Raw genomic sequence first — 12739 nt, 5'->3', positions numbered from 1 at the left:
GTAAGTTCCCCAAACAGTGAGGTGTGGTGAGGAAGTTCAGTATGTGATGATTCTGCTTGACATGGGTGAATTGCTGCATACTGTAACTGTACGATGGAAGATCCACCATGGAGACACAATTTTCAGCCACATCCAAACTGTAAGACTCATATGTAGACTCGTTTGTATGGTGTATTTTCACATCATTTTCCTTTTACCTTTACCTCTTCTTTTCCGTCCTGTCTTGCCTTCATTGGTTTCTCTGCTTAAATTTTCATTGGTGTCACTGCTTAAATTGTAAGCTCTTCAGTGCAGGGTTCTCAAAAATGTTATACATATTCAGGAAGAGATATGTTTACAGTCTTAGAGATAAGTCCATATGGACTGGAAAATAAAGTCGCAGATGCTTGGATAATCCTTTGGCTTTTTTGCTTTCCTCTCTGTGCTTCTTGAAAGGTACATAGTTAAGCAGCCTTATTAGAAGACTTCAGGAAGTTGATTAGTTGTTATGAAATGAATTATATCTTTGTATCTGAAGTCAATTACTTTAATAGCTTTTGTTCAGATGAGCAATACTTTATCTGGGTAGTAATTCAACTTGATTTTTTGGTTGATTTCCCCTCTTCAGGAGAAGAGCATATTTTGAATCCATTTCATTGGGATTTTGCTGGAAAGAACATGGTTGCTCTGGCAGTGCAAGGGGTTGTCTATTTTCTTCTGAATCTTCTGATGCAGCATAATTTCTGCTCTACAAGACAGTAGGTTGAAAAATCCTTAGATTTCAGATATATTATGACAGTGAAATTAATTAGTGTTAACTTGTAGACATGCTTGACTGGGAAAGTACAGCATTTATGGTTTTTAAAATATGCTGCTCTTCAGACATGGGTTGTATTATTAACTCATTTGCTCTGGGTTCTTCAGGCTGCCTCAGAATACCCTAATGCCTGTTTTGGATGAAGATGAGGATGTTGCAGAAGAAAGGCAACGAATCATGAAGGGAGGCAGCAAAACAGATATCTTGAAATTACAAGAGTTGACCAAGGTAACCTTCTAGGAATTATAAAATATCCATTTCCCTTATGTTCACATGGGCAAGGAAGACAGTAGGCTGAATACCAAACAACTGGGTTTTTTTGTTTGTGGCCACCATTTTTCCCACTGCACCAGTGAAAGGCCTTTTTAAAGACTGATAATGGCTATAACAATTGCCATTTTTAAAATAAAAGTTCTCCAGTGGTACAGTGGGGAAAATTCAGGGGAAGCTGCAACAATGGTTTATTTTATTTTATTTTAATCTCAACTTTATTCCAGATCTATGGAGGTAGACATGTACCAGCTGTGGACCGGCTCTGTGTTGGTATTCGTCCTGGAGAGGTAGGTTGTATATCAGCTTTGTAATACACTTGGAAACAATTCTCATCTGATAATTCTCTGAAGTAATAATTGTGTCCTAATTTATAATTTAGTGCTTTGGACTCCTGGGAGTGAATGGAGCTGGCAAGACAACAACATTCAGAATGCTGACTGGGGACACTAGAGCAACCTCTGGTGATGCTATAGTGGTGGGCTACAGGTAGGTTCCTAAGAAATGCCAGAATAGTCCACTCTAGTCTGAGCTCTCTAGCAATATATTTATGGGTAAGAACAGAGAAGAAATAAAAGTGGGGATTAAAAAACCTCAAAAATAACCCCTTACCTCTCAAAAACTTTGTCTAAGGGGGTATACTTTCTCTGGAAACTAAAAGGCCACAGAGGATACTCTGGGCCAATCTCCCTAGTTCTATAAGTGAGGTGCAGGTAGGCTGGTTCTTGTGGGAGGTGATCCATATTCTACTTTTCTTCCTCAATACATTTTAAAACTCACATTGATGTAAGCATTTTGTGTGGAACATCTGGAGGGATACAACTTTCATTTTGCTATGTGGCATGGAAAGTCATCCTAAACTGCATATCTACATATCTACATTTACATAAAAGCAGTGCTCTTGGAGGAACATGCAGGAGGGCCACTTCACTCAGGGTGTGAACCTAGCTGAAAATTTAGCAACTTCTGTGGTGTTGTACAGTTATATGTCATACCACATGTCTTGGAAGTACATATCTTGAAACAAGGACCAGTGGCTTCCACAGTATGTTGCAACAGTTCACCAACGAAGTATATAATCACCTTGTACCATGATGCAATAGACAGGACACTCCCTGTACCTTTAATAAGTGCCTACTTTGGTTATAATATATGAAGCATCTCTAGCAATATTCTGAAAAGCAGGGTGTTTGGATTACCAAAAAGCAGCAGTGGCTTAGTGGTTAATACAGGTGTACTCTAATCTGACAGAACCTGGTTTGTTTCCCCGCTCTGCCGCCTGAGCTGTGGAGACTTATCTGGGGAATTCAGATTAGCCTGTACACACCAACACATGTCAGCCGAGTGACCTTGGGCTAGTCACAGTTCTTCTGAGCTCTCTCAGCCCCACCTACCTCACAGAGTGTTTGTTGTGAGGGGGGAAGGGAAAGGAGTTTGTAAGCCCCTTTGAGTCTCCGATAGGAGAGAAAGGGGGGATATAAATCCAACTCTATTTCTTCTTCATAATGAGTTTTTGTTTTTTGCATGTCCAAAATGGGTCAGAAATAAAGTTGAATGTGTCCTTTTCATTTATTGTTGTTGTAATTGTTTGCACCCAATGGCTCCTGAAATTTATTGGTGACTCATGTTCGTCAAGATCTGACTACATTTTACATGAGGTTTAATGTGCTATTGTATTCAAACATTGTCATGCCTCAAGATTTTTTGGAGAGGTGTGATAGAAATATTCTAAATAAATAAATGCATAACTTAGAAGGACCCTGTTCTGTCTCCCACAGCTAGTGATTGAACTTTTGCTGTTCCTTTCCCCAGCATATTGACTCATCTCTCTGATGTTCATCAGAACATGGGCTACTGCCCACAGTTTGATGCTATTGATGATCTGCTCACAGGAAGAGAGCATTTGTATCTTTATGCCCGGCTGCGTGGTGTTCCAGAATCAGAAATTGAGAGGGTAATTTTTTCCCTAGCACATTTCTGCTGTTATTTTTTTTAATATGATCCTTTTTATATTAAGAAATAATTATCTTTGGTCTTCATCCAAATGTGGAAAAGGGCTATGTGTGCACTTGAGTTGTACTTTGAGGCATGAAATGGAATTGTTTGTCTCTAAGAGGCAGGAAGCCAATCTAGAAAGAAAAACTGGCTATTTACACTGTATCACCATTGCACGCAACCATTCTTGCACAGGTTGAATCATAGGCACTTTGCCTGTCTACACAGGATTTTTTGTTGCCACTTTCCAATGGGATTATCTGTACATTTCTATGCATGAAAAGCAAAAACAAGGTATCTGATATTTCTTCCATGTCTTATGGGAACTCATAGGATGTCCTTGCTTACCTCAAGGACAAGTGAATATGAGGTAGTTGTTGCAAACGTAACCCCCATAATGTCGCCAGACAGGTGTGTCATTGTAAAGATCATTTAGGACAGCTAATTCACACAGCAGATGGCATATTCTTAGTTAAGAACATAAGAACATAAGAACTAGCCTGCTGGATCAGACCAGAGTCCATCTAGTCCAGCACTCTGCTACTCGCAGTGGCCCACCAGGTGCCTTTGGAAGCTCACATGCAGGATGTGAAAGCAATGGCCTTCTGCTGCTGCTGCTCCTGAGCACCTGGTCTGCTAAGGCATTTGCAATCTGAGATCAAGGAGGATCAAGATTGGTAGCCATAGATCGACTTCTCTAGTTATTTTATTTTATGCCCTTCTTTTCTACCCAATGGAGATCTAAAATGGCTTACATTTTCTCCTCTCCTCCAATGACCCTGCACAGTATATTCGGCTTCGAGTGTGTGACTGCTCGAAGGTCACTCAGCAGACTCAGAGTGGTAAACCTGGGTGGCACAGATCCTAGTCAGACACTCCAGTCACTATACCACACTCATTCTCACATGGGCACTTGGAATCCCCAAATAGGTTCTGACAGCAAAATTAAGAATTCAGTCTGAATAGTCTGAGGAGAACCTCACAGCTGTACTTTTATTTATTTGTGTGTGAAAAGTGATTTCCTCCCTATGGCCGTTCCCGCACGGCCGTAAGGGCGCCTCCACGCCGGCAGGAATTCCGCCGGCGTGGAGGGGGAGGCCGGCAGACGGCAGGCGGCTCCACATGGAGCCGCCTCTTCCCCTCTTCCCTTTCCCATGTACCTCTCGTGTCGCCGTCCTGCTGGCCTCCTCAGTCCGCCCACGCTGCCCTCCGACCTCCAGGCGACACGAGAGGTACATGGGAAAGGGAAGGGGAAACAGCATGTTCCCAGCGGCGCTTTCCCCTCAACAACAACCCTCTAAAGGGTTGTTGTTTAGGGGACCCCTGACGCCCGTCTTGACAGTGACCTGGGGGCGGCTTTTTTACGCTGAGCCATCGTTTTTTGGCCCACGTCTCGGAAAGGGCCTATTATTGTTAATAGTTGAGTTTTGGAAGGGGAGTCTCTAAATATTTGTGTTTCAGAATACAACTGTATTTTTTCTCATTTTACTGCAAAAGTGAAGTTGGTGTTCTATCATCTTGGAATTTCTGAAGTTGTCATTGTGTACACTTATGTTGAAGATAAATGTAACATTTTAAAAGCTGTCAAGCTGGTTTGGAAGCACCACCCTGTTTGGTACAAGTGTACTCCTTCCTCTTGAAGGAAAGTATGTTGGCAAATTTTCCACACAAGCTGTTCGTAGACAGCACTGGTAGCCAGGCCCTGTCCTCCACTAACCTATCTCCATCTTGATAATCTGAATAGATCTGAACTGTTCTTAAAATATTTACATCATCAACAACATCAAAATGATATGAAGGATGTATATATGTAGTGATTTTTACCTCAAAATGATATGAAGGATGTATATATGTAGTGATTTTTACCTCATATTCACGTGTCAGTCCAAAGTATGTGGCGAGGAAGACATCTGATTGTGGATCTAGTCTTCATCATTATAGAATGTCTGTGTATCTTGCACATTGCAAAGGCAGAAGAAGAGTGAAGTTGAGAACCTAGTGGGACTTTTCTTTAAATATCACATCCATCTCTGCTTGAAGGTTTTTTCTAGATTGTTAATATTCAGTGAATGGGTGGTTGTTAAGTGCATCTACTGCTGTTTTGATTTCAGGACTCAAATCATAATCCTTAGTTGCTTTAAAGATGTCAATTTTTATCCAGCTGCAGCATCTATCCAGGCAGCATGGAACAAATTCCATATATTCAGTGTGTGAAACGTGTTCCATCTAATACCTGTAACTCCAGTAATGAAGAGCAACCTGTCCATGTCTTTAAGCTTAAGATTCCTTTTCTGTTTTCCAGAGACCAAGCAGTCCTCTTTCTGCTTTCCAAGCCCAGGAACGCTCTTAAAAACAAATCACAAAGTGTTTGTTGCAGATACCACAAGTCATTCACTCACCCCTCACCCAGCAGCAGTGCAACATCATATTGTGAACCTTTTCCTTGAGGGGGGGGGATCTACTTTGGCTGCACCATCTCCCTTTCCTGATTTCTGTAGAAAAAGAAGGTGTGTGCAGAGTTGTAAAAAGGGAGAAAGCATCCAGTGCACTGGTGCATCCTCCACCCCTGCCACACCAATGCCTGCCCCTGTCCCACCCTGGAATCTCCACACCACGCCCCCGGAATGCCTTCGCCATGCCCCCACTGGGGGGCACCTGGTGCGTCACACACCCCCGTGTCCCCTTGGAGCTATGCCTCTGGGTATGTGTCAAGACAGTGACAGTCTTGGAAGAATTTTCCAGCTTTAACGAGTCTGTAGTCTCTGCCAGGTGCTTACCTCAAAGACAAGTCTTTAAATCATTTATTGCAGCTGAGAACTTCTGGGGGGTGGGGTAAAGGTCAACTTGTAACAAAGGATCCCAAATGCCAGAATATAATTTAAAAGTTCAACTGAAGAGAAACTTTGTAAACTCTTCCTGATTCACTCCAATATTATGTTAAAACCATAAATAAAAGCTAATTCTTTGTTTATTTAACCATGTGGGCTATATGTGGATGTCCCAGTCAACAACAGCTCTGTGTAGTGTCTGAGTGATTATTAATAATGGGGACTGGGCTCCCTGTCTGGTGATGTCTTTGTGAATGAGAGGGAAACTTGTGCATAAAAGCGTCAGGTCTCTAAATAGCCCTGAACCTGTGAGATAAAGGTTGTGGAGGCAGTAGAAACTCTATGTGAGAAAGGGTAGCACAGTATGTGTGGTGGACCAGTGGCTGTCCTGGCCCTGAGAGGTAAAACCACCATTTGGCTGTTCCATACCTGACCCCATGGGATTCAGCAGGTTCACACCACTTCGGCAGAACCGGTTGTTAAAATGGTGCTTGTAAACTGTCAGTTGTTAAATTATTTGAATCGCACCACCAGAACCAGTTGTTAAATTATTTGAATTCCACCACTGCTTTTGGGGTGAGGGAAGCACAGTAGGCTTTAGTTCAGGTCTGCATCAGGGTCAGTGCATGGAAAGTCCAGATCTGCCTTGAGAATACAGTAATAATTTGAGTCTGCCTAAGAAAAACAGGCTGTTTGTGTTAGATTTCGTTTAGAGTCATGGATATGCCCAGTAGTGTGTGTGACTGCAGTTTATAGAAAGTTCTCCAGAGACATAAATGTAAAAGGTAAAACTTACATTTATTCAATCATCTTCAGTTCACAACTTTGTTCCAAGAAAAGGTAAATAGAAAGAACCCTATCTAAAGAGATTACTTTCCCTATGACAAGTGGGCACAACTAGCAGCCATCACGGTGTGTGGAAGTGAGTGGATGCTGCAGTGGCAAAGGCCCCACTGAGCAGGCTGCCATTGACCATGCGCTCGGTTCAAAGGCTAGAGCAGAAGTGAAGCTAGCATGGGAAGAAAGGGAAGTTAGTGGTGGATGTCCTGGCCCAGACAAGGAGAGACGAAACAAGAGAGGCAACATCACAGTTAGGTGATATACACAGCACCCCCAGTGTCCAGGCATACAGAAATTGCTTGTTAGCACTCCCTCGACACTGCATGCTTTCCAGGTATACAATGTTCAGTTTGTCACGCATGGGCTTTGGAACTTGTCTCTTGGCAGTGGTTTGGTCAAGATGTCTGCTGTCATCATATCAGTAGGACAGTAGCGAAGTTTCAGTTCCTTCTGCCTGTAAGAGTCTTACATATTGATCCTTAATTCCAATGTGTTTAGTAATGCGTGCACTGTTCTTATCTGAAGAGAAGAGCTATACAACTCTGGCTATCTTCTAGCATTTTGTACAGGTAAAGGTTCATCAATACCAAAATCTTCTAACAACATTAAAAGCCATTGTAATTCTCTACATGCCTCAGAAACTGATACTAATTCTGATTCAGTAGATGAGTGAGCAACAACACTTTGTTTACGGCTGCAACTTACAGCTTACTTTCCCCATGAGAAAAACACATAGCCACTGGTAGATCTTAGATCTGTTCTTTCTCAGCCAATCTGCATCAGCATATCCCAATAGTGTGGGATCTTTAGTTGCTGGCAGTTTCAGTTTAAAGTCTAAAGTACCTCTTAAGTACCTCACCACTCGTTTAACAGCAGTCCAGTCTCTTGTGGTGGGTGTGTTAACCCTTCTGGACAATATACTCACTGACTGTAGCAATGTCAGGTCTGGTTGTCATTGCTAGAAAGTACAAAAGCTTGCCTATTGCAGTCCTGTAATCATTGTTGTCAGGTAGCAAGTCATCAGGTAGTACTTGTCTGTAGAAATCCGAACTCATTGGGGTAGGCATTGGATTGACATCTTCCAGGTTCAGACTCTGCTTAGCAGTTCCAATATTTTCTGCTTCTGGCTAAGAAGATAGCTTCCATCTGGTTCACGTTCGATTTGGATCCCCAAGTAGAAGCTGGCATCTCCCAGGTACTTGACTTCTACTTCCTTGTTGAGTTGGGATATAATCTCAGCACAATCAGTTTCATTTTCATGGCAAAAATCAAGTCATCAACATATGTCGGGATAAATGTCCATCTCCCATTTCTGTGCCTATAAAGGCAGGGTCTGCATTGCCTTGTTTGAAGTCTTGACTTAGTAGCATCTTGGCTAGCTTATCTGACCAAGCTTTAGCTGCTTGTTTCAATCCATAAAGTCCTTTCTGAAGTTTACAGACTAAAGCGTTTATTCTTTTCATCTATGAACCCTGGTGGTTGCTTCATATAAAGCTCTTGTTCAATTTAAGCCATTCAAAATCGCGGTTTTAACGTCCAAATGCTCAGTTTTCATGTTTCTAGATGCAGCAATGCTTAAGAGCATTCTAATTGTAGAATATTTTATGAGGTGCAAAAGTCTGATCATAATCTGTTCCATAGATCAGAGAATCCTTTGCTTAACAAGTCTGGCCTTATATCTCTCAATCTGACCTTCCGCTTGTTTTAGCTTTAAAACCCATTTTACAACCGTCGCGTTCTTACCTTAGGTAGTTCTGTGAGAGTCCATGTTTGGTTTTATGTAGTGCAGCAATTTCTTCTTATTGCTTGCCTCTTTCCACTTCTTTGCTTCCTGGTTCAGGCATTACAGCAACTCAGACCATGAAGCTGGTTCATGCAGTGGCCCTTGCAAGGTAGGTAAGTTTCTCGGCTGGAACTCCTTGTTAGGCCTTGATGAAACCTGAGGGCCAAAGGTCTGTCTGCCTCCGCGGTAGTCTGTGACTCACTCTGCCTCCCTTGTCAGATCTGGGATTTCCACGGCTGCTCCTCTTCAGGTTGAGCATTTGCTGGCATCTGCAGTGATGTCATCCTGGGACTCTGGGCGATGTAGGATCAGCTGAGTGGCTATTAAGCCATCTCTCCCTCTGAATGGTCATCCATCACAGCAGGCTTGCCATCTCTGGGTTGCTTTCGTCCAAACTGCACAACTCTGCATATAGTGAATTTGGTTGGATTTCTGGATCAAAATCCTGTATCCTTTACTTTCTGGAGAATAGCCCAAAATATACCTGCTTGCGTAGTAGGGTCTAGCTTGGATCTCTTTTCTTTTGAGTATGTGAGCATAAGTTTTACATCCAAAAACTCTGATGTGTTCTACATTTGGTTTCCTGCCATGCCACAACTCATATGGAGTTGCTTCTGTGGCTTTGGTTGGCAATCTATTTTGTAGGTAAACTGCAGTCATTGCTGCCTCCCAGTGCTTCTTGAGGAGGAGGCCTGAATCAATGAGCGGCATGCACGAGATCATGTCCATTATATATGATTTCTTCTTTCTGCAATTCCATTTTTTTGTTCTGGTGAATGGAGGCTAGTAAGTCTGTGTTGGATCCCATGTTCCCTCAAGAAATTGTTTATAGATATCAGATTGTATTCACCTCCCATGTCCGTTTAGAAAACACTTGGGTTTCCTATTAAACTTATTAAGATACCATAGCAACATAGTCTCTTAATTTTTTGTTCAGTCTAGAGACTTTCTTTTTAACAAATAACTTACACCGAGTGTATCTGAGAGTAGTCATCAATAGGAACCAACAGATAGGTGTTATTACCAGTTGATGCTGGTTTGATTAGTCCACATAGATCAAGAGTGAATTAAGTCAAGAGGCTGCTTAGAGCATCTTTGGCTTTGCTTTAGGAATGAAGGCCTAGTTCCCTTTCCTCTTAAACAACAATCACACAATTGGTTATCATTGGGACAGTCTTTTATGGAAATACCTGTTACCAAGTCCTTGCTTTTCAGCTTCAGGATGGCCTCTTTATCCGCGGTGGGCAAACCTCTATGCCAGAGCTCCAAAGACTGCTGGGTAGAAGTTGCCTTGGCTGTGCAATTTGTGGTTCCTCACAGTCCAGTTCAAAGACTCCATTTCTTAGGGTACCTGTGGAAGATAGCTCACCATCCGAGATAGTGCACACATTATTCTCAAAGTGAACAGCAAATCCTTTTTTCTGATAGTGTAGGGGCAGCTGATCAGATTAGCATGAGTCCTGGAATATACAGGACATTTTCAGCCACAATCTTACTTCCATTATCATCCCGTCGGCCATGTAAAGTAACTTTGGCCTTTGCCTTCACTGGAATCTGTTGTCCATTGGCTAAATCCACATTGCATCCAGCATCTCTGTCTAATTCATTGAACAAAGCAACATCTGAAGCCATGTGCCTAGAAGCACCGCTATCAATAATCCAAGGCTTATATTTTTCATTAGTTTGTATCATGTGGGTTGTGCAAAAGTTGAGCAGTTTTTTAGGAGTAAAATCCCTTTGTCTGTGTGAATAGGAGGTGTGAGATGGCTTGCTGCCAGTCTCAGCATTCTTATTAGCGATACGACGCACTCCCTCTGGAGGTGACCAGGTTTATTACATGAAACAGATGGGTGGGCTTCTCCTTTCCCTGTGGGATTGGATTTTCTGTATCCAAATGATTTAGTTCCTTGCTTGCCTCACAATGGCTTCTTGGGCAATGTAACTTGAGCCATTCTTCCCTCTCTGCTCTCAGAGAGATATTCTTGCTGCTTGCGAAATTCAGACCTAGTTAGTCCTAGAATTTCCTCAAATGTGCAGTCTTTGCCATTTACAGTAGACACAAAAGCTGAATATTTCTCATGCAATGAGCTTAAAAGCAGTCCAATTTTCAGTTCTTCCTCCAGAACTGTGCCAGTGGTTGCTAACTTATCAATCAGATTCAGCAATTTCTCTATATGGCAATCAGCATCTCCATTTTCTAGTAATTTGATTGAAAATAGTTGTTTGAATAAACTCACTTTGCTATTTCTGTCTTGCTCTCCAAAAGACCCTTTTAATGCTTCTAGCATGTCTTTGGCAGAATCTTGTCTTTAACATACACCAGTTGTGAGTTTGTGAGAGTACTAACAATTACATTCATGGCCTTTTCATCTGCTCTTTGCCATCTAGTCTCTTCATTTCCACTGTTTGGTTTTGGTGTAGTTAAAACAAAACCTATGCCCTCTTCCTTTACTTGTGATTGAATCCTGTAGAGCCATGAGTTAAAATTCAGGCTTGTAAGCTTCTCAAGAATTGCCTTAAACATTGCATTTTAATGCAAAAGTCTTTCTCTGCAATCTCAATGAGTCACACACACAAGAAGAGAAAGCAAGCTTTTCAGGCTATGCAACCCAGTTACTAAGCTGGCCTGTTAGGAGCCAATTGAGCAAGAAAACACAAGAACCAAGGCAATGGCTGCTAAGCCATGCAAGGAAAAAAAAATCTGCTCCAACTTTACAAAATATCTGGGCTTCAAAATGATAACCATCAATCTCTGCTACCATGTTAGATTTACGTTTCCCAGAGTCATGGATATGCCCAGTAGTGTGTGTGACTGCAAGTTTACTAGAAAGTTCTCCAGAGACATAAATGTAAAAGGTAAAACTTACATTTATTCAATCATCTTCAGTTCACAACTTTGTTCCAAGAAAAGGTAAATAGAAAGAACCCTATCTAAAGAGATTACTTTCCCTGGATGACAGAATTATATGGGCACAACTAACTGGCTTGGCCATCCGCGTGTGTGTGGAAGTGAGTGGATGCTGCAGTGGCAAAGGCCCCACTGAGCAGGCTGCCATTGACCATGCGCTCGGTTCAAAGGCTAGAGCAGAAGTGAAGCTAGCATGGGGAAGAAAGGAAGTTAGTGGGCGGTCTCCTGGCCCAGACAAGGAGGGCAAACAAGAGAGGCAACATCACAGTTAGAGTGATATACACAGCACCCCCCAGTGTCCAGGCATGCAGAAGTCGCTTATTCCAACAGTTTGAAGGGTATCTCTGCCTAGTAACATAGCAGAGTGCTTTAACTCTACCTCTGGGAGAGGACATATTACCCAGTTGTGAGGCATGTCTGCAGAGATGAGTAGACCTCATACCATCTAGTCTGACTCTTACCTAAGTAGGCTGGTGTGAGTGCAATCGTATGTTTGACAGAGGATCCAGCCTAGTTGCTAGTCAGTGAAAACCTGTTTGGATTTCAAGCATTAAAGAGAATTCAAACTATTTTTTTATTTTATTTATTTATTTATTTATTTGCTTTATATACCGCCCATCCCCAAAGGGCTCCGGGCGGTGAACAACATTATACAAACATCAAACAGGAGCGATCATACAAAATATAAATATATAGGCTCATAAAACAGCGGATAACAGTAGTACATAAATAAACAAACAGGGCGTCCAACCCCAATTTAAAACCTACCCCCCAAGAGGGGAGGACGGTGGGGCCCCTCAATATAAAGGGGCCCTGATATAGCTGCGCCAAGACACGGAGCAGTGAAGAGCAGTAAGGGGGGCACCGTATCAACGGCTGGACACTCCAAAGGCCCGGTGGGACAGCACGGTCTTACAGGCCCTGCGGAACTCACCTAGGTCCCGCAGGGCCCGGACAGCTGGAGGAAGGGTGGGGCCAGTGCCGTAAAGGCCCTGGCCCACGTGGAGGCCAGCCGCATCATAGAGGGGCCGGGGATCACCAGCAAATTGGCCTCTGCAGAACGCAGAGGCCGAGTTGGGACATATGGGGCGATGCGGTCCCGCAGGTACGAGGGTCCCAGGCCGCGCAAAGCCTTAAAGGTCAAAACCCACACCTTGAAGATGATTCAGAATTCCTGTGAAGCCATAGCTAGCTTAAATTTATGTGCCTCAGCTAGGTTTCTCTTACTAACTGGAGACCTGTGCTGCTGATGTGTTCTTTAAAAAGCAGCTTGAATATAAATAGGTCTTCTTTGCTGTTTGCATACAAAGCCTACCTCG

The 12739-nt window shown here is 42.7% G+C and overlaps 1 protein-coding gene across 1 annotated transcript in view; it reads left to right on the top strand.

Moving 5' to 3' along the window:
• ABCA4 (ATP binding cassette subfamily A member 4) overlaps positions 1-12739 on the top strand; it is a 158989-nt gene that overhangs the window by 133276 nt on the left and 12974 nt on the right. The window contains exons 41-45 of the mRNA XM_048496239.1: positions 608-737; positions 904-1024; positions 1294-1356; positions 1449-1555; positions 2879-3020. Of these exons, the coding sequence (XP_048352196.1) occupies positions 608-737; positions 904-1024; positions 1294-1356; positions 1449-1555; positions 2879-3020 (563 nt within the window). The remainder of the gene's footprint in view (positions 1-607; positions 738-903; positions 1025-1293; positions 1357-1448; positions 1556-2878; positions 3021-12739) is intronic.

Source organism: Sphaerodactylus townsendi, linkage group LG05 (assembly GCF_021028975.2).
Source record: "Sphaerodactylus townsendi isolate TG3544 linkage group LG05, MPM_Stown_v2.3, whole genome shotgun sequence".
Taxonomy (NCBI): domain Eukaryota; kingdom Metazoa; phylum Chordata; class Lepidosauria; order Squamata; family Sphaerodactylidae; genus Sphaerodactylus; species Sphaerodactylus townsendi.
This window is presented reverse-complemented; position numbering and strand designations above follow the sequence as displayed.